Source organism: Dipodomys spectabilis, unplaced genomic scaffold, assembly GCF_019054845.1.
Source record: "Dipodomys spectabilis isolate Male_0828 unplaced genomic scaffold, ASM1905484v1 ptg000207l, whole genome shotgun sequence".
Taxonomy (NCBI): Eukaryota; Metazoa; Chordata; class Mammalia; order Rodentia; family Heteromyidae; genus Dipodomys; species Dipodomys spectabilis.
Window position 1 is genome coordinate 8,483,723 of NW_024870884.1, and position 23,102 is coordinate 8,506,824.

Sequence of the window (23,102 nt, forward strand, 5' to 3'; positions counted from 1 at the left end):
TTATTTGCCTTTTTATTTTTTTAATTAACATTCACTGAGTAAATGAACATATCCAAAATATATGCCTTGGCTAGAGGTATAGTTCAGTGGTAGAGTGCTTGCTTAGCATGTGTAATGTTGAGGAGAGAGGAGCAAAATGGAAAGGGATGTACCAAATTATAATGCTAGATTAAACTAACATGGTTTCAAAAGCACAGTTTGCAATAAATTATCTGTCATTTAAACGTGTGCCAGTCATAAGCATATCTTCTTATATAAGTGAAACCTTGTCAAAGAACATACTTTTTTCTTAGGACATTTGTTATTCTTTCACTATTACTTTTGTGTTGCACCCAAGCATATTTCTACATTTTCTGTGAAGAACATTCTTGAAATTGTACAAAAATAAGCAATCCCAAGTTAGTTAAGTACTAGCTCTATATTAAAATAATACTAGTTCTAAATGACAAAGTACTATTAACCATTTCCTTTCTACTAGCTCATTTTATCAGCATAATAACATATTGAAGTAGGATTAACATCAATTCTAGCTTCCAAAGAGGGAAACTGGAAGCAAGTGAGATCCTTGCTCTATTTTAGCCATTTTATTATGTGGACTCTCTATAAATGTACAATTTGTCCCAATATAGTGAATGCAAATGAAATACCTCCTTACTATGATATTGTTAATGCTTACTACCTCCTTCTCAGTCCACATATTGAGTCGACCTGAATATCAGATATCACAGTATTTATTTGGGAACTTAAAAAAACCATCCCCAACTGTCTAAATAACTGCTATCACAAAAATTGATCATGATACAGAGTATAGATGGATATAATAAAATTTTATACAGCTATAACATATGACATTCTGTATCTTAAACTGACATTTATTGTTTTGAGGGCATTGAAGAACACTCTTGAAAATTCAGACATAAAATTCTAGTACATTCACAGACAAAGACCTCAGGAACAGAGACTGGCTTTCCCTGAACTTACATCATTATAAACGTGCTGTTTAAATAGTAATGCTAATTAGATACTTTGAAGAAAGCAGAAAAACACAAATGCTTTACAGTTCTCAGGCCATAGTGTTGGTCAGCATTAAATTTGACATTGCAAAGAAAATATTCCACCAGATTAATTCTGTTATCTTCTGTGATAAAAGGACAATCTGGAAGAATAGACATTTTCATCTACCTGAATCAAAGATCACTTCTGTGTTCAGCCTTTCCCCCAAGGAATGTCTAAGGTATTCCCCCTCATCATTCCCCAGGAAACTGGAGTGCAGGGACAGAGGAACAGAGATGATTCATCTCTTTCCATTCTTCCATCATTTCAAGTACAATATCATTATTTTTATGTAGTTTATCTTTTTTGGAAATAAAGCATATCTAAAAAGGAATGTTATCTCTTTTATCAGTCTCAATAACCCCTGCTTTCACTCCATTTGATGTTGGCATAATTTGTGGAGGGGAAGGGCATAAACAAATCGTTTAACTAGGGATACAGGTGGACCCATTGCAATAATGAGATGTACAAGGCGTTATGTCGAAAACAAACTTTACAACTTTGGTGGGGGGGAGGATCGGGTGGGGAGGAGGCAGGGGGAGTATAGGAAGGGGTGGGAAGGGGAAACAAAGAGGAGGCAACAATGCTTGATAAGAAATGTACTCATTATCTTGCCCATGTAATTGTAACTCCTCTGTATAATATTCTCACAAAAAAAATTTTAAATCACTCTTTGAAATCATATGCTTATAGATATGCTAGCTAGACATAGCACCAGATTCCAGAAGCTCTTATCGCTAATGGCTCTTAACCAGAGCTGGCAAATGGAGACCACAATCTTATCAAAGTGACTATATGTATATTTTAATTAGTAATCTAGATAAAAGATCTATGTAAGCTCTATGTCTCAGGTTTCTAACTGATGCTGTTTGTATAATGATCAACCAAAGAGTACAACCAGATGTGAGGAGCCATTTGGAAACACAATGAGGCCAGGCATAGTAGTTCACTCCTATAAACCCCAACTACCCCAAAGAAGATGAAAAGGATCAAAGGTCAAGAATAGCCACTGCACAAAAAGTGTACAACCCTATCTGAAAAATAATGAAAGCAAACAGGACTGAGGGTGTGGATCAAGTGGTAGAGTCCCTGCTTCAGAATCAAAGGCCCTAAAACACAATGAAATTTAACAAGTAGAATTTAAGACTGATATTAACATAAAAATGGAGAATAAATACCTATACAATGGCAGGATAACGAAAATAAACAAAACTTGTTCCTAACCCAATTATCCCAGGGTTTAAACAAGAAAAAGAATAAGCAAATGTCAGGTCTAATTGAGGTAGAAGCAACACATAGGAACAAGTCTACTTCATTTGACCACAGACAGACTCTAATTAAAATATGGTTTTTCTAGTCTCTTCTGAAAATCGTGTTGAAAAATTAAATAAGCACTAGCAAAGAACACAAAATACTAGATTAATCCCATGAGGTAAAAGTTAACAGACACAAGTATTTTCCTTGAATAATAAATGACTAGAGAGAAAAATTACTGCCCTCTTAGGCTATTAATAATTACAATAAATTATTCTCCAGCCCGACAGAGGACTGCTGCAGGTGAAGATTATGTAGAAATAATGGCAAGCTAATTTGATTTGCTATCCATAAGCCATCTTGATAATAAGAACTCAAATACTGGGACTCAAGAAAAGTTATAATTTTTTTGCATTACCTAGACAATTTTCTCAGAAAAAATATATTCTCCACCCTGGCATCTATATGCACTTTTGCTGGTATACCTTCCCAAATAGCCAGGCAAAGTGAAGAGCTTACCATATCCTACAGATCATGCATCTTCTTGATGTGTTTTAGGTCCCTTCCGGGATCCACCTACCTTCTCAACATTGTGTTATCCCTAATTCACTCATTCATAGAGGTAAGGCATAAAAAGCATTGCAAGAGCAAAAACAAAACAAAACACAAAAAAAAGAATACTTGGTATGGTTTCTTTGTTGTTCTGATACAGTGTTGGTATACTGCCATCGTTTCTAACTGCCTCAATATAAACTTATCTCTGCAGATTCTACTCAATTTATGATAGACCCAGCAATCCCATTGCAAATTGAAAGAGGAAGTAAAAAAATGAAATGAAAATGCATTTAATAAATCTACCGAACATCACAGATTATCCACACTGTAGACCATCAGCTATGTGGACTCCTGATGGGTGGGTGGCTGGGAAATGCAACAGCTAGTTGCAACAAAACATCATGCCATATGTCACCAGCCCAGGAAAAGCTCAAAACTCAAAATTAGAAGGATGGTATTATTTTCTCTGCATCACAAGAAAATGATAAATCATCATTAGCAAGGAACTATCCATATACATCTTCATATTCTCTCTGACATCTACAATTGGGTTTGCATTCAGATTGCCCCAAACCCTAAAATGCTTGACACCTTTTGCCTTTCTCTTTCAGTATCTCTCATCTGTCCTGTGAGGCTCCTGATATCTGTTGGCCCTTTACTTTATAAAGTCCACAAGTGACCCCATTTTTATAGAGGGCTCAGGAAAACCAGTGACATCTGGCCCCTCAAAAACCATTGATGCATTACCCACACACCATCTTGGCATTTCTAGTTTTGTCTCATGGGCTTGCTAACAGTTAAATCCAGAAGCTTTAAAAGTAAACTCAATTTGTACTTAGAAATTAGACACACCAGGCCTCCCGAATCTTTCCACTGCAAGCACCTGCCACCCTGCCTGAGGGTGGCTTTCTTTGGTCTCAAAAGCTTGATGTGCTCTGAGCATGTGGCCCAGGTGACAGCTCTAAGGGGAGCATTTAACCAAGGATGAATAGGAGGATAAATCTGCGGATTTTGTTCACCTCAGGTGGAATAATTCTGCAGTGTGTTCTGCAGTACCTTCCAAGTTAAGCAGCAGGATCAAGACCTGGTTGCCTGCAGTGGCTCATTATTGGCTTCATTCCCATCCTGTACTCACTTCTGAGTCCCACTAGCTCCTAAATAGATTATTGAAAGTACAAATCCTTACCTCAGGGATCACCTCTAGATGAGTGCATCTTACAGTAAGATACCTCTGCATTTTCTGAAGAAAATTATTTGCAATTTTAGTAACATTAAAGAATGCATTAATAGTTCACTGAAAACAATTGTGGCCTCTTAATGTACAATATACTCACAACAAATGGTGCAATTTGCCTCATTGGAATGTAATGTATCTTTTCTTAGAAACAATCCCTTACTGGGGCAGTTCAAGCATTTGCTGTTCTAGCAGCTGTAAGATTTGCTGCAGAACAATCTCTGAGTCAGTCATTTAAGATGGACAAGTTTAGTTTTAGAAATGCCTTCTCTAACATGGTTTCTTATGAATTCCAGTATGGTGATGAGAAAGAGAGGAGCCATTTGTTAGAAGAAGGAATGCAGATTTCTTGTGTCCATTTCACTGGCTGATGAACATGCTACGAGACACCTGCACACAGGAATCCTATCCGTTCTGCACTTGCTACATTTAATGTGCTCATTTGCATAAGTTATAGTAAACCACATGCATTAAGGTGTAGTTTTTGACAGTAGATCTGACTTTAGGGATGCATATGAATTTCTGAAGCTCTGATGGATTTCAGTGTTGGCTTTACAGCATAGAAATAAAACATTTCTTGTGATCATTACAGGCATTCCAGATGGGAAAGAATGTGGAAATAACTCAAGAAAATGTAAAGCAAACTTACTCGAATCATCATGACCGAACATCGGATATCATGAATGGTGTCATAGATCTTCTTGGAGATGTCTACAAATTGATTATCATCAAACACATTCAACGAATTCTTGCTTAAGGCTTCCAAGGCGACATTCACTTGTGTTACGAACTCGGGAATGACTATTGAAATAAATAACAAAGAAAAGCTTATCTTCTGCGCATTTTAGAAATTTCCATGGTTTCATATCTATTTTCTATAATTCTGTACTTTAAACAAATATTTTCTTAATGGGCTTTATATTTTTTTAGTGTAGAAGTACAAATCATTTTGGTTCTTGGGCACTAGTATGGCATGCCTATAATCTTAGATATTTAGAAGGCTAAGATGTGAGGATAGAACGAGTTCAAGTTCAAAGGCAGCCCAATCCATGAAACTTATGTCTATGTAACCACCAAAAAGCCAAAATAGAACTGTGACACGTGATGGAGCTCTACCTCTCAGCAAAAAGCTCTGAAATAGTGCCTATGAACCAAATTCAAGTTGCAAGACCAGCACAAAAATACATTTATCCACTTTACAGTTAAGCTTATACAGAAAAAAAGTCTTCTTCACTAGATCCAAGGTAATATTCTAAGTGTTCAACTTGAATCAAATCTTAAAATACTTAATCTTGATACACCCTAACGTTACGCCAGTGTGAAGAGCTAACAACCAAGGTACAGGGAAATCAGTATCACCAGCATTGCTTTGCTAAAATGTGGCGGTTTGAACTCTTAAGAAAGAGATTTGAACCCTTGTAATATGCAAAAATAAGAAAGCAATCTAATAGTGCTATCAAGACCTCCAGTCCCTTAGCATGTCTATAATTAGAGAAACTATCCGCATCATCTTCCTATGTACATTTTGGAGTCAGATGTGCTACCGTTGCACCATGAGGTCTCCTTCTATGTACATTTTGGAAAAGAAAAAAGAAATAAAAACAGAAAATCACACAAAGGCCTAGATTTTATATCCATGTGAAATAAAGTGAGAAAGATTTAAGGATTTTTTGAGAAAAAAAAATCATAAAGAGTTTTCATTGTTGGCAACATGATTTCATTTTACCTCCTTTACCAGCTTTTTTGAATAAAGCATAAGGACATAATATATTTGTCATTTCTTTACCTGCACAAGCTGCTGTAGGTGAACTGTACATGGACATATGGGTACCTGGATCAAAGCTAGAGATACATGTCATAATGTTCAAGAAAGTGTGAAGTAATACTCCTCCAATTCTTCAATGAAATTGAAAGAGAAAGTTCACTACTGAACACATTCTATGAAGCCATCATAACCCTCATCCCAAAACCAGGCAGGGACTCATCAAAGAAAGAGAACTATAGACCCATTTCTTTGATAAACACTGATGCAAAACTTCTCAACAAAATTTTGGCCAATCAACTTCAACAATTCATCCAAAAAAATCATACACCACCATCAAACAGGATTCATTTCAGGGATGCAAAGCTGGTTCAATATATGCAAATCAATTAATATTATTCATTACATCAACAAGAGCAAGGATAAGAACCTCATGGTTATCTCAATAGATGCAGAAAAAGCATCTGATAAGATGCATCACCCCTTTATGATGAAGGCTCTGGAAAAATTAGGAATCCATGGAACATTCCTCAATACAATAAAGACTGTATATGACAAACCTACAGCCAGCATTATAGTTAATGGTGTAAGACTAAAGCCACTTCCTCTTAACTCAGGAATGAGACAAGGACGTCCACTCCCTCCACTTCTCTTGAATTTAGTATTAGAATGCCTAGCTATAGCAATAAGACAAGAGGCAAACTTAAGAGGGATCCAAATAGGGAAAGATGAAATAAAACTCTCCCTCTTTGCAGATGACATGATCTTGTATTTAAAGAATCCCACAGACTCCACTCCCAAATTACTCAAGCTGATTCAAAACTTTGGCAAAGTAGCAGGGTATAAAATTAACTTTCAAAAATCAATGGCTTTTCTGTATGCCAACAATGAGAAAAGCATGGCTGAAATCAGGGAAAGCAACTCCATTCATAATAGCCTCACAAAAAATAAAATACCTAGGAATTAACTTAATCAAAGAGGTGAAGGACCTCTATGATGAAAACTTTAAAAACCCGAAAAAGGAAATCAAAACAGAAGTTAGAAAGTGGAAAAACCTGCCATGCTCCTGGATTGGAAGGATCAGTAAATGATGCTGACAAAATTGCTTAATCACTTGTAGAAAACTAAAGCTAGATCCTTATATATCACCCTGCACCAGAACCAACTCCAAATGGATTAGACCTCAAAGTCAAAGCAGACAATCTGAAAACATTACAGGATGGAATAAGAGAAATCTTAGGACTCCTTGGCACAAGCCGAAATTTTCTTAATAGAGACCCAGAAAAACAATAAATCAAAAAAAGGTTGGACAAATGGGATTGAATGAAGCTGCAGAGCTTCTACATGGCAAAGGACATAGCTAACAAGATCAATAGAAATCCCACAGATTGGGAGAAGATCTTCACTAACCATACAATGGACAAGGGTCTCATATCTAAAATATACCTGGAATTCAAAAAATTAAATCCCCCAACAACAAATCCTCAAAGAAACAACTGCCCAATAAATAAGTGAGCTAAAGACTTAACGAGAAACTTCTCTGAAGAGGAAAGAAGGATGGTCAATAGACACATGAAGAAATGCTCAACCACCCTAGCCATAAAAGAAATGCAAATCTAAACAACCTTGAGATACCACCTCACTGCAGTTACAATGGCTATCTATAATCAAGAACTCTAATAACAACAGATGCTGGAGGGGATGTGGACAGAAGGGAACCTTACTGCATTGTTGGTGGGAGTGTAAACTTGTTCAACCACTTTGGAAAGTAGTATGGAGGTTCCTCAAAAGACTCCACATAGAGCTCTCCTATGACCCAGTAATCCCACTTTTGGGCATTTACCCGAATGATTACAAACAAGACCATACTAAAGCTACCAGCACAACTATGTTTATTGTAGCATTATTTACCATATCTAAGATATGGAACCAACCCAGATGCCCCTCAGTAGATGAATGGATCAAGAAAATGTGGTATATATACACAATGAAATTCTATGCCTCCACCAGAAAGAATGACATTGTCCCATGTGTTAGGAAATGGAAAGACTTGGAAAAAATTATATTAAGTGAAGTAAGCCAGGCCCAAAGAAACATAGGTCCCATGGTCTCCCTTATTTGCAATATCTAGTATATGTATGAGTCAAGCAGAAAAAGTCAGATAAGGTGATGTTAGGTGAAATGAACCCCAAAATAAGGATTCAAATGTTTTTTTTTCTTGCTTGCGATTGTTTCTAACATATTTATAACATGATTTCTTTGTTGCTTTGTATGTCCCTCCCCCATGGTATAACCCCTGTTTTCACTGTATTTGATATTGGTATAATTTGTGGATGGGAAGGACAAAAACAAATCGTTTAACTAGGGATACAGGTGGACCCATCGCAACAATGAGACATACAAGTCGTTATGTCAAAAACCAAACTTTACAACTTTGGGCGGAGTAGTGTGGAGGGTCGCAGGGAAGGCGCAGGGCGGGGGGAAGGGATGGTAAGGGGAAACAAAGGAGGAGTCTGCAGTGCTTGATAAGAAATGTACTCATTGCCTTACTCATGTAACTGACCCCTCTGTACAGCATCTTTACAATAAAATAGAATTTAAAACAAGAGTATATCTTAAACGCTTTTTTCATTCTGGTCAATGGAAATGCCATGTAGGGTAAATGGTTCTGAACTTTCAATGTACATGTACAATACAAAGATGGGCTTTTCTTCAATATATTTATTATTGATTTCAAAGTATCATGTCTATTTCATATGTCAAATTTAAGCCCGCTTTAAATGCACCTGAAGTCTATACTTTCTCTGTAACTTTGTTCAGAATATACAGATTGATAGCTCACATTCCATGGATTCTTTTTATCTCAGCACTGTGCTAAGTAATTTACATGCATATCTAATTTAATCCTTTCAGCAGCCTAGTGAGGCAGGAACTATTTGTATCCTGATTTAACTGATGAGGAGACTGAGGTCACACAACTAATACATGACGCAAAGGTAACTGAGGCTAGACAGCCTGTTCCCTGAACCTTAAGTGAGCACCATTTCCTTTTAATAAGTAAAGTCTTTGGGGATTCTAAATTACAGTGCTACTGGGAAAATTAATGTTAATTTCCTGACAATGAGGTTAACAGACCTACACAGGCAAATTCTCCTAAGCCTTGAGCCTCTCTTTGGTAGTAACCCAAGAATATTTTATCCTTTCTTAATCCTTGCTAAATTTATTATGTGCATTTGAAAGTAGGCGAGGGTTTTGAAAGTAGGCTAGGGGACGTAATTATCAAATTAAATAGGTCACAAAAGAATTCAGACTCATTACAGGTAACGATCTGGAATTATGTCACCAAGTTATGTTTTCTATCATTAATAACAGCCAAACTAAACTATTTATAATTAAGTGATTATCCTTGAAAAATACTAACAGCACAGAAATTTGCCTCAGGAAGCTTCTATAATGCTAAGTCATTATTTTTGATATGCTATGCAAGTGGGAAAAAATTAATAATTGCAAAATATACAGTTAAGCACAGGCAGAACTTCTACTAATACTTTACACGCTCCATCTTCATCTCTATTTAGTAAACACTGATTATGGCAGTTCCTAAGTATTTAATATTGAGAAATCCGGAGTTATCTAATGGGGATGTGCTTGTTCCCTCACACTGTTCAAGGCCTGGGGACAATTTCACCTCGTCCAACGGTGTCACAAAGCACTGACTCATCCCGACCACTCATGACACAATCCATGGCTAACAAGAGCAGCACTCTGACCTTCCTTTATATCCTGCTTCTGCCTTTTAAGTATCTGGACTACCTCCAAACAGTAAGAAATAAAATAACAGAGAGAAAGGACTTTCAGAACATAGCTCCATGAAGCTGGAGTTGTATTTTATCCTCTTGGTTAGAGTACTTTTTTTCTGGTTCATATCCTTTAATCAGCCCTTTAATTGTCCATCTTTAGGACAATCCAGTGACATAGCAATTTGCTGCCTCTACTGGAGCTGGATTTTTTAAAATCTTTATATCTAAATCATATGTGAATATTAATTAAATTATATGGCTTAGTTTAAGTGTGTTACAACTTTACCTATTGGTTTGTTAATATGACATAAAGACTGATCTCTTTCACTCTTTCCTCACAACATTTTCCCATTTGCTTATATTACAATAATTGGTTAAATGAATATGTGTATTTAATCTTTAAGTTAGATCGATGTCAAGTGATATTGTGTTATGGCCTTTGTTCTGCCTTGGCCTTTGTTCTTTGATAAATATTATGTTTTTAATGAAGTTAATAATTTGCTACTTTAAAAATATTTTTATAAAATTCTGTCTTGCTTTCTTTTTGATTTTGTTGGTCATGGGGCTTGACCTCTGGGCCTGGGCGCTGTCCCTGCACTCTTCAGCGCAAGGCCAGTGCTCTACCACTTGAGCACCACTTCCGGATTTCTAGTGGTTTATTGGTGATAAAAGTCTCACAGACTTTCCTGCCTGGACTGGCTTTGAACCGTGATCCTCAGAGTCAGCCTCCTGGGTAGCTAGGATTATAGGTGTGAGCCACCGATGCTCGGCTTTTATAAAATTATTTTGCAGTAAGACTTCTTCAATATTTAAACTATCAGGACAAATTCCTATACTATCAACTTCCCAGAAAGTACAGGGTCTATTTCCCGCTTCCTGTTAAGTACTTTTTCAGGGGTCCAAAGTTTTTATAAGAGTTCTATTTAATATCATTTTGATATTTTATATGCTCTTTTGTACTTTAGCTTGGCTGTTGCACCATCATAACTCTTGTTTAGACTCAATTCTTAATATCCTCAGTTTCTGTCATGGAGAAAAACACAAAACAGAGAAATCTGATTTACTAGAAGTGCAGTTCTTGGAGCCTTTTGTATTTTGATTTTTATTGGTCCATTGGAACAGGAAAATGGGCCTAGAGTAAAATCATTGAAAAGAAAAACGGAGAAGAAAACAGGTAGAAGAGCCCCAATACGAAGAAGCACATTTTCTTTTACCTATGCTGGTTATTTTGGCTGTTGTAGTTACTTGTTTGTTTTCTGTGTACCTATCTTGGGGCTTGAACTCAGGATCTGTCCCTGAGCTTCTTTGAACAAGGTGGTGCTCTACCAAATGAGCCACAGCTCTATCTCTGCTAATTTTTTATGTTTTTTATTGTAAAAATACTGTACAGAAGGGTTACAGTTACTTGAGTAAGATGAGTACATTTCCTATTGGGCATTGTTACTTCCTCCGTTGTTTTGCCCCTACCATCCCTTCCCTCTCTACCTCCCCTCTTCCCCGTCCCCACCCCAAGTTGTGAGGTTCATTTTCTACATAGTGTCTTGTACATCTCATTGTTACAATGGGTCATCCTGTATCCTTGTTTCAGCATTTTGTTATTTCTCTTCTCCTCCCCAAATTAGAAAAATGTATATACAAGATGCAGGGCACCAACATCAAATACAGTGAAAACAGGAGGTTATACCATGGGGGAAGAAATACAAGAGAAACAAAAAGCATCATCTTATAAGGTCTATGTACATGGCTTTTGGCCTTATCTGTTTGTCTTACACATGTATAAGTTATTGCAAATAAGAGAAACTATGGGATCTACGTTTCTTTGGACCTGGCTTACTTTACTTAGAATTTTTTTCCAAGTCTTTCCATTTTCTAACAAATGGGGCAATGTCATTCTTTCTGATGGAAGCATAGAATTCCTTGATCCATTCATCTACTGAGAGGCATTGGGTTGGTTCCATATCTTAGCTATGGTGAATAATGCTGCGATAAACACGGTTTTGCTGAAAGCCTTAGTATGGCCTTGTTTATGATCCTTTGGGTAAATGCCCAAAAGTGGGATTACTGGGTCATAGGGGAGCTCTATGTGGAGTCATTTGAGGAACTTCCATACTACTTGCCAAAGTGGTTGAACAAGTTTACACTCCCACCCACAATGTAGTAGGATTGGCTTCTGTCCACATACCCTCCAGTATTTGTTGTTATTAGAGTTCTTAATTATAGACATTCTAGCTGGGGTGAGGTGGAATCTCGATGTTGTTTTGATTTTCTAATGTATTTATAAGGTACCACGTGATTTTTTTTGTTGCTTTGTATGCTCCTCCCCCAGGGTATAAGCCCTGTTTTCACTATATTTGGCGTCAGTACCCTGCATCTTGTATATACACTTCTCTAATTTGGGGAGGGGAAGGGAAAAAACAAAATGCTTAAATAAGGATACAGGTTGACCCATTATAACAATGAGATGTACAAAGCACTATGTTGAAAAATGAACTTTACAACTTTGGTAGGGGAGGTGGGTAGTTGTGGAGGTGGGAGGGAAGGGATGGTATGGGAAAAACAAAGGAGGAGACAACAATGCTCAAATAAGAAATGTACTCATTACCTTGCTCATGTAACTGTAATCCCTCTTTACAGCATTTTTACAATAAAAACATACAAAAAAAAGAGAAACAAAGAAATCATATAGTACAGTTTGGATACATTAAAAACAATAGCAAGAAAGAAAAAACAAGCTGTGTCCCTATCTTGGGGTTCATTTCACTTAACATCATCTTTGGTAATTAATTTCGGATATGAGTCTCACAAGCATTCCTTCCCAGGCTGGTTTCTAACCATAATCTTTGATCCTAAGATCTCAGTCTCCTGAGTAGTTAGGATTAAAGGCAAAGGCAAGATCCACAGGAAACCTAGCTCTTGACCTGTGCTATGGAAGTGACCTATCACATGTTGATGAGGATTTCTTGGGTGGTTTTAAGTAGAGTACTGATCCCAACCTCCAACTCACTTTGTTCAGTTGCTTATGGTTGTATACCTATATAGAGCTCTTTCTCCAACACACTCAACCTTGTAGTTTTCTATTTAGTCCTCAAATTTAGTTTGAATGCCAATTCCTCGGTGAACTTGATCCAAGAAATGCATACAATCTTGCCTCCAGCTAAATTAGGAAATCCTATTTTTTGGACCTCCCAACTCTTCAGTCATGTATGTATGACAGCTACTATGCCTCTAATTGCACGTGTTTTCTATACACAGATACGTCCAAGAGTCATCTGAACTCTAACACACAAAGACTCTGGACTCACCTTTTTTTCTTCAGGAAAATGGTAGGTACCTGAGTAAGAATTCAAATTTGGGCCCCAAACTCAGAGCTTGTACCAATAACCACAATGTTTGACTGTTCACAGGAAGAACAACCACTCTGAGACATATGCTCAGAGTATTAAGGATACCTCAGGACAAAAAGCCAAGAATCCAGGAAATAAAAGGTTGGCTGCAAAATATTAACACAGACTATTCCTAGACTTTTCATAATGATTACTGAATACTGAAGGAAAAAGGGTGAGATGATACCTTCTAATTCTAAGGAAAATGATTTTAGGCAGGGAATTCAATACAGGCAATCCAATTAAGTGAATGATTAGGGCTCTTTCAAACATCCAAGTACACAGAATATTTCATCTGTGTGAGCTCTCTATTAGGAAGATACTTAGGCATATTATAGACAGATATAGTGATGTCAAGAGGTAAATCTAGACAGAAGGTTGAGGAAATGGTGAAGCTAAAACTGTAGTCTAATACTGGAGGTACTTATGTGCCTTAAAGCATTGGGAGAAATAAATAATTGTGGATATTTTTTAGAGCAAGGTTTCTCACCATGGCAACAGGGCAGTTCTACTGGGGAATGAGATCAGATAAGAAGAATGCAACCAGGGTGTATTAAATTGGGAATGTCAGCTTGAATACATGATTTATGTACATATACAATATTATATATATTGCCCTTTATGAAAGAATGTAAAGGAAATGTAAGAAAACATAAGATACTCTGGCTGTTTCCATACACACTCACAAAAGAGCTGCAGAGTAGGTAAAAAAATAATAATAAAATGGCAACTTTAAGGGCAAGCAAGAATAAAGCAAAAGAAATATGTGAAGAGAGGTCTTTCTTTCAGAATAATTTTGCATACTTTTAATTCTGTGTTTAGATTCTATAATAAACTGGGAGAGAGCAAGGGAAAGAAATGTACTTGTTTCCTGATTTGTGTAATGGTAACCCCTCTGTATATCATCTTTATAATAACAATAAAAAGTTTAAAGCTTCTACAATATTAAAATAAATAACATTGAATCATAATTGTAGAATCATTTAAAACTAAACGCAAATAGCATGAACAAATAAATGCCTTGAATTTTCAAGTTTCACACTATCTGATCACTCTCACAATGAGTTTCTAAAGTTTTGCTGTCCAATACCATGCCCACTAGACCAATGCTACTACATAGGTTTGTGTCAGTTAATGAAAATTAGGTTTCGCAGGGTACCAGTGGCTCATGCCTGTAATCCTAGCTATTCAGGAGGCTGAGATCTGAGGTTCGAGGTTCAAAGCCAACCTCGGCAGGAAAGTCTGCGAGACTTTTATCTCCAATAAACCACTAGAAAACCAGAAGTGGCGCTGTGGCTCAAGTGGTAGAGTGCTTGCCTTGAGCTGAAGAGCACAGGGACAGTGCCCAAGCCCAGAGTTCAAGCCCCACGACTGACCAAAAAAATTAAAAAAAAATGAAAAATAAAAATAAAAATTAGGTTTCATATAATTGCACTTTCTTGGTCATTCTAGTCCACCAGCTACATTTTACCTACTATGATGTACAGGTTAAATCTAGTGCTGTTCTATCATCACAAATGTACTACAGATTAGCAGATTTCCAAATATCTGCACAGCAAGTCTTTATTGAAAACCTGCCCTTTGTGAGCTCGCTGTTTATTTTGCTGGAAGAATGATAAGGATGGTGTTATCTTTGTAATTTTTCTGTGCATATTTCACTGATCAGAGTCATAAATCTTTGAAAACATTCTGACATCTAGAAGTGTCCTGGGCTATAGCAAAATTGGAAATCTGTTCCTACCTACTAATAACATTCTCAGCTTTGATGACCAATGTGTATTCTCCCTAGTACAAATACAGATGTATTAAGTATGAAATAAATAGATTTTGTCATCATTATAAAGGATATCTTTGCCGTATAAATTGTGCTAATGCTTGGGAAGTTATAGATTTCTACATCTACCACAATTGTACTAGTTGCAAAATTTTAATAAGACTGTAGTAATCTGTTCCAACTTGTAATTTTAATTTTAACAGAACTTTTAATTATTTTTAATGAGTTGCAGTGAAAGATTATGGACTCAATCTCATTGATAGTAGTTATTTCATTTTCCTTGAATTGTCTGGATATCCCACAGTGCCAAAAAGCTTTCTACATACAAGGATACAAGACAAAGAGGTCGAAAGAACAAGTTAATTTTTCCTGTATCTGACATTCATTTATCTTGACTCTACTATTATTACCAGTATGTTAAAGCTGTAAGGGAGCCTAAATTAATATAGCTTAAGAGTCTAAGTATGTTTAATTCATAGACATGGTTCTAGAAAGTTAAATAGCACCTGATTGTGAACTTCTCCAGTGAGAGCCTGGTGTACTGAATTACCTCTTTCACTAAGTAATGTTAAAGAAATGAAAACACATATTTTGAATGAAGTGAAGAACTTCAGAATTTCCAGTAGTTAAAGTCACTTCTAAATGTTTGTTTTGAAATTTTTCTTTGTAAATCTGACTTTGTATATATTGCTTTGCCAACACATTGAGCATGACTTCTAAAGAGTTGGTAAATATAGTGTAAGATTTTTAGCTAATTATTTACATACAGAAGCTTTCTTTATTAAGGTAAGCTAGAATGGTACAGGTTCAGGGGAAAATGGAAAGGAAAGGAGCTAAAGTTCTCTTCTGCAAAATGAAGACAACAGTCTATTTCCTCCATCCTAGAAAACATATTTTCCAGATCAAGAAGTATATCTCCAGAATCACTTTGAGTTCACTTTCTCTTGTTCTATTTGTTTTGTAATATATATTTTTATTGTAAAGATACTGTTCAGAGGGGTTACAGTTACATGAGTAAGGTAATGAGTACATTTCCTATTGAGTATTGTTACCCCCTCCTTAGTTTTTCCCCTAACATCCCTTTCCTTCACAACTCCTCCCCCCCCCAAAGTTGTAAAGTTCATTTTCAACATAGTGTCTTGTACATCTCTTTGTTACAATGGGTCATCCTGTATCCTTATTTCAGCATTTTGTCAGTTCCCTTCCCCTCCCTAAATTAGAAAAATGTATATTCACTATACAGGATATTTTTTTCTCTTATAAATAAATATAGTGACAACAGGGGTTCTTCCCCCATGGTATAACCCTTGTTGTCTCTATATTTGTTTATGAGAAAACAAAGCTATTTGAAAAACATGGATGAATAGGAGGACTAGTAGATGGATGGATGGGTAGATAAAAATCAGAAAAGTAATGGCACCCACCTTACTACATATGAACCAGGAAACAAAGTTAGAGATAGTGAAGGACTGGGGTCTCATTCAAGTAGATATCACAATGACTTAACTTCCTTTCATTAGGCCCTTCCTCTTAAAAGTTCCAACACCTTCTATAAGCACCAACCTGGGAACTAATCTTTTAATACATAGGACTTCAGGGGACATTCTAGATCCAAACTGTAGCAGATTGTTTCTCTTTTTTTCTTCTTCTTTTTCTTACTTTTTTTTGCGAGGAATAAAGTATGAACTCAGAACCTTGAACTTACTAAACAGCACTCCAACCACTTGAATCATGGGCCCAACCTTTTTGTTTTGGTTATTTGGGGATAAGATCTCGCTTTTTGCTAAGGGCTAGCCTCAAATTATAACTCTTCTACCTAGATCTCTTGTATAACTAAATTATAGAAGTGCTACATCATATCTGGCTATTTGTTGTTGTTATTGTTGTTGTTGTACTTTATTATTACATTTTATATGATTTTTTTCAGGGAGTTTTCCAGTTTTGTTGTCCTTACCAAGTGGTAAATTCTTTCCTCAGTAAGTTTTATTTTAACATAGTGGTTTTCAAACTTTACAGTGCATCAGAATTGCCAGGAGGGTCCATTAAAACACAGATGGTTTGATCCCACTCTGAGTTCTGGCTCAGTAGGTCTGAAGTAGAATGGAGAAGAGGATTTGAATTTGAATCAAGGCTCAAGAAATCAGAAGCTATAGGATCAGGGATTACACTTAGAGAATCACTTTTACAGATTTAATTTGTTGGCTCCCCACAATTCATTATAAAACATTGTGAATGGTTTTACGTTTCTAACCTGCAGGAAGACAATTCAGCTCTTGGCTCAGAGATAGCTGCTGGTTATTACCCATCATTTTTTCTTCTTAGTGATTGGTGTAGAGAGACTCTGAAACCCATTCCAGCCAATGAGAATTAGAGGATACACTGTGAGCATTTCTCAGAAAGGTTGGCATGCCCAGGGAAAAGTACTGAAAAGGGGGAAAAAGATGCTTATTTTTTGTCTTGGGAATATTGTTTTGGGTGCAATGATTAATTATTTGTTTGATCAATTATTTGTTCCTGCCCCAGAATTTTGAGCTGGATACAATGCTAGATTTAGGCATCTACCTTACAGCAAATATATCAAAAATATGTTTTATCCTTTAGTGTTGAACTAATCAATTAAATTACCACACTTGGAAATATTTTTGTATGCCAATCCCAGACTTGAACTTAGCCCTGTTCACTGTCCCTGAGCTTTTGTCTTCAAGAGAAGCACTTTACCACTTGAGCCATAGCTCTACTTCAGGTAGTTTAGGTAATTTTAGTTATGGATAATTGTAGATAAGAGCCTTATAGACTTTTTTGCCCAGGCTGGCTTCAAAACATAATCCTCAGATCTCAGCCTCCTGAGTAGGTAGGTTTACATATATGAGCAACCAGTGCCCTGCTTTGAACTTTTTGATATATTAACCTGTAAATTTTCTTTCTTCTATAAATAGTAGAAGCAGTATAGCTCATTCAATTATTTATTTATTTATTTATTTTGTCAGTCATGGGGCTTGAACTCTGGGCCTGGGTGCTGTCCCTCAGCTCTTCAGCTCAAGGCGAGCGCTCTACCACTTGAGCTACAGCACCACTTCCGGTTTTCTAGTGGTTTATTGGAGGTAGGAATCTCACGGTCTTTCCTGCCCGGGCTGGCTTTGAACCGCAATCCTCAGATCTCAGCCTCCTGAGTAGTTAGGATTACAGGTGTGAGCCACCGGCACCCGTCAGCTGATTCAATTATTATGCCATTTAATCTTAAAAAAAAATAAACCCACTTTAAAGATGAGGGAAGTGAGTTCATTGCCTACATTAGTAAATAAGAATCAATGGAGCCAGTTTTAAAACGCAATTCTTATTCCAAATTCTGTACATTTTACATTGTCTTTCATATTGATAAACGTCTTTTGATTTGGATTTGTTTTCATTGTTGTGTCCTCTTGACTGATTAGTTTTTACTTTAAACTGATGAAGAGTTTTTAAAATCCCTAAACTCATAGGTAACTCAAAAAGTAGACACATCCCAATACAGATATTTGTTATCATCGTATTCCATATATTTAAAATACAAACATGAGGAGGAAAAAAGATAATGTTATAATATATTTGACACTGACTAGGTTACACAAATTATTCTCTTGTTAATAATAAAGAGTTCTCTTTACATAAGGGTTTGAAACTGCAGTAATGACTTCTATGGCTTGTGATATTAACTCAGTAATAACCACATAATGAAGATCTTCAGAAAATAAGCATTTCCAATAAATACTGAAGATAACCTATTAGTTGTTTGAATCCTCACTGGTCTCTGCTCCTTTCCACTATAGAAAATATGTACTTGAACAGATTTTCTTTAAATATACCTATGGTTTTTTGTTTTTTTTTCAGTCGGTTGTGGGGCTTGAACTCTGGGCTTGGACACTGTCCCTCAGCTCTTCAGCTCAAGGTGAGCACTCTACCACTTGAGCTACAGTGCCACTTCCGGTTTTCTGGTGGTTTATTAGAGATAAGATTCTCATGGACTTTCCTGACGGGGCTGGCTTTGAACCATGATCCTCAGATCTCAGCCTCCTGAGTAGCTAGGATTAACAGGTGTGAGCCACCGGCGTCCAGCTTACCAGTGTTATGCATGGTCAAACATGTTTCCTGTGTTTTAATCCACTGTTCTTTGGGATAACTGAATTGACAGCCATGCTACTAATTAAATGAAACATTTGAAATAGTATTTCTATCTTCTATAACTTCCATCCACAGCTTATAGAAATAGAGCTCCAAAGTTATGCAGAATTGAGCTTTGATCACTAATTTGTAAGAACATGAACCAAACGTTTCTCAAACTGGATGACTATGAGCACTTTTCAACTCAGTACATACAAGAATGAGATAATCATCTTCTTTCACCCAAGTTTCCATCCATCTAGTATTTCCATCATAGTAAATTTCCATTTACCCAAACACTTTAACAAAATGGCTGAAAGTCTACTTGGGTCTGTCCACTCTAAGTCTATACTTCCTCTCTAAAACTCCATTGCCATTGCTCTAGCACAGGTCTTCTTAATCATACCTCACCTTGATGGAGATAAACCCCCCTACAACTTATATGCATTTCTCAAAACTCTCCTTCATGTTAATCTAATAATAATGGTTTTAACCATTGATGCCACAGTTTTCCAGACTTGATGATATTCCTGATGGATCCTCATTGTTGGAAAAAATGAAAGATTTAAATCATAGCATTGACGGCCTTTATTACCTTAATCCTTCTTCTTTGCCCTGACATCCAGCTCACTTCCATCATTTCAACCATTCAAAACAATGTGAGGATTTCCCTCTATGATTTGATCTTATTTACAGCTCTCTGTATGTACTCTGGATACTATACCTTTCCCCATAGTGTCCAAGTTCCTTCAACCTTAACAGTCAATACAGATAACTACGGTAGAGGGAACTTGCTGGGGCTTGAATGTGTTTCCAATAGTTTATGTATTTTAGGGCTGGGAAGGTGGCTCAGTGGTAGAGCGCTTGCCTTGCATGCACGAGGCCCTGGGTTCGATTCCCCAGCACCACATAAACAAAAAGAAAAAGCCGGAAGTGGCACTGTGACTCAAGTGGTAGAGTACTAGCCTTGAGCTGAAGAGCTGAGGGACAGCGCCCAGGCCCAGAGTTCAGGCCCCACGACCAGACCCCTCCCCCCCAAAAAAAAGTTTATGTGTTTTAATTTAAACACACAGTTCCTCTGATAGTAGTATTTAGAGGTGGTACCTGTGGGAGATAGTTGAGACTGGATGAAGTCATGAGGGCAGAGCCTTTATGATAGCATTAGTGCAACTCTAAGAAGAAGAATAGGACTTATGCTAGCATCCATGCTCTGCCTTGGCGTGGATGATACAAGGAAGTCTGCCATTCTACAATATAAGGAAATCCTTAAAAGTTGCCACAGAGATGTGAGCCTTCTCCCCTTTGACTCCTCAGACTCCAGCACCACACTACAAATAAACTGCTATTATTTATAAATTACACAATTTCACATGTTCACTTACAGCATTAGAAAAGGGACTAAAATCCTTTCAGCATTTCCCCATTTTTTTTTGCTAAATCCCAGATTAGAATAATATTCCCTATGCCATGCTAATTGCAATAAACAGCAAATATTATTATTATACTATCACTCTGTTTGGTGTTCTAGAAAGAAAATGCACAAAATACAAACATATATGCACACACAAACATCTCGCAAGTATCTGGTTTCATCCAATTCTCACATCAAATTTACTCCTCTCTTTCATCTTATATTTTTTTCTCTCTCCATATGAAGCCAATGAATGTCACATCACTAATCAGTACTGAATTGGTTTCTCTGAAATATTTCTGGCACATGGTGGTTCTTCAATAATTGTATATTGAGTAAATATATTTTACCAGACAAAGTTATAATAACCAGCAATCCTACTTCTGTATATCATGACCTATGGAAGCATATCCTAAGTTGCTGGAACTGATCGTGAAGTTTTTGCTTTTGAAATGAGGCACTTTACAACTTTTCCATTAGCTAAAGTCAAAGGAATTATTGTTGGACCATGGTACATTTGATTCTGGTCTTCTCCTGTGGAAAAATTCACATCTCAAACCTGTTCTGTGCCCTGAAGTTTTGCTCCTGTAGTCTTAGCTTTTCCTCTGTAGGGCACATCCAGTCCATTTTGTGTATTATTGATGGACAAAGCTCAGAAGTTAAGATTAATTAGGATAAAACCCAAAGTACTCAAAACTAACACAAATCCCCTGGGTCAGCAAAAATGTTCTTACACACACACACACACACACACACACACACACACACACGTGCGCGCGCGCGCGCGCGCGTGCACACACACACAAACACACACACACACATTCATTTGAAGCAAGAAAAGCCTCTCATACATCATCTTATTTCTGGAATTTTCCAAGTCATCACAAGGCTTCCCAGAAAAGTAGCAAGAAATAGCATTTGTAAGGACTTTGACTGCTGGCAGAGCTAATGATCGGGTGCTTCTCAGAGCACCACAGCACCATTCCTAGGGGCCCATAGTCCTCAGGATGCCAAGAGATACCTACATACACCAAAGAATGAGATAGGACCCCTGTGTCAAGTTATTTCTTTCTGTGCTTCTGCGCATTGATTTTGATTTTTCTACAACAGAAAATAGTTAAGTAGAGACTTATGAATGATAATCACTGTTTTAAAGATAAAAGCCAAGGTTCTGTCATATTAAATAGTAATGTTTAAAACTGCATAATTAGTACAATATTGACTCTGAAATACATTTGAGAATAAAGTTTTGTCCTATATATTCTACATTTAAGAGATTAACACTTCTCTTTGATGAAAAAAATATGTGACTAATTATTTACTGGTCAAAATGTAGGTTTTAATCCTGTATTATAACCGCAGTAAACTATTGATTATGTATTTGCCTGTGTTTCTTATTACCTGTAGAATACAATTTGGAAAAACACATTGTCATAGGAGAATACTGGCAGGGAGACATGAGTGTTTTGTACTCACAATCCTTGCCTCTCAGAAGGATGAGATCCACAGAATTATCAAGGCCAACCCAAATGGAAAAGTCTGGGACATTTCAATTCCAAGACAACCAGCAAAAAGCAGGAATGAAGGCATATGTAGCTCAAGTGGTAGAGTGAGTTCCAGCTGAACATGCCAGCTGAGCAAGCAAGCAGGGCAAACAAGTATGAGACCCTGAGCTCAAAATCCAATACAGGGGAGGGAAGGAGGGAGGAAGAGAGGCAGGAAGAGACAAGGGGAGGGAGAGGGTCAGGGAGAGGGAGAGGAAGTGAGGGAGGGAGAGAAAGAGAGAGGAAGAGAGAGAGGGAGAGAGAGACTAACGGACAAAAGACAGGGAGAAAGAGAGAAAGAGAAGGAGGAAGAAAGGTAAAGGAAGGGAAGGACAGGGAGAAAAAGAAGGAGAGGGAGAAGGTGGAAAAGTCTTGACAAATAGTCACATAGAAATGACATGTGAAGCCATGGAAGTGGGGCAAATTGCAGGACATTCAGAAGATACCTGGGAAAGAAAATATGTAAAAGTAGAGTTAGTCAGAGGTAAGATATTGTTAAAATTCACATTGTAATGTACCAATACTTGGTGCTATACTACTTCTTCTGTGGTTTGAAGATGAACTTGATATTCAGAATTAAAAGCTGCCCCCTTGATAGTACTTCTAAGAATTTTAAGATGAGGGATTTCATTCTTCTGGTAGCCACCTCATGATAGAAAAATCACGTATGAAAGAACTATAAAACTCAAGATCAATGTTCAAATGAAAGATGGGAGGATATATTGGAATTATTATCATTCTGTCACAGAGACTTATCAATCCAAGATTTCTTTCTCTTTTCCAGCATTCACTAATTTCACTTGTTACATTATCGGGGCAGATACTTCTCCAGCATTCTAAGAAGAGGTTACAAAATACATAACCCATGGTTTAGTGATCTCGTTCTAGGTATTGAGAGACCTGGTTATAACAAGAACAGCTGAGTCACAGTGCTCCTATCTAATTCAGCATGGTGCATTTTCCTGACAAGAGAATGGAGAAAAATGGCACTGGGACTGAAACATTGTGATTGCAGACATGATTGGTGATTGAGTGTGCAAAAGAGGAATCAAATATTAAAAATAAATAAATAAATAACAGACTCAATTGACCTGAAGGTGACAAGGCCACAAATGTCAGGCTCTCTGTTCAGTGGCTACTGCTGTCAACTACAAAATAGGCTCTCTCTTGGCAAGGACAGCAGGTCACATATCTC

General features: G+C 37.0%; 1 protein-coding gene and 1 non-coding gene across 2 annotated transcripts in view; one reads left to right on the forward strand and one right to left on the reverse strand.

The window, feature by feature from the left end:
• Ctnna3 (catenin alpha 3) overlaps window positions 1-23,102 on the reverse strand; it is a 1,268,549-nt gene that overhangs the window by 243,945 nt on the left and 1,001,502 nt on the right. Inside the window, exon 12 of the mRNA XM_042696520.1 lies at window positions 4,746-4,897. Coding sequence (XP_042552454.1) covers window positions 4,746-4,897 — 152 coding nt within the window. The remainder of the gene's footprint in view (window positions 1-4,745; window positions 4,898-23,102) is intronic.
• Window positions 19,796-19,868, forward strand: Trnaa-ugc. The gene has a single exon. It is a non-coding gene; the product is annotated as a tRNA-Ala (tRNA).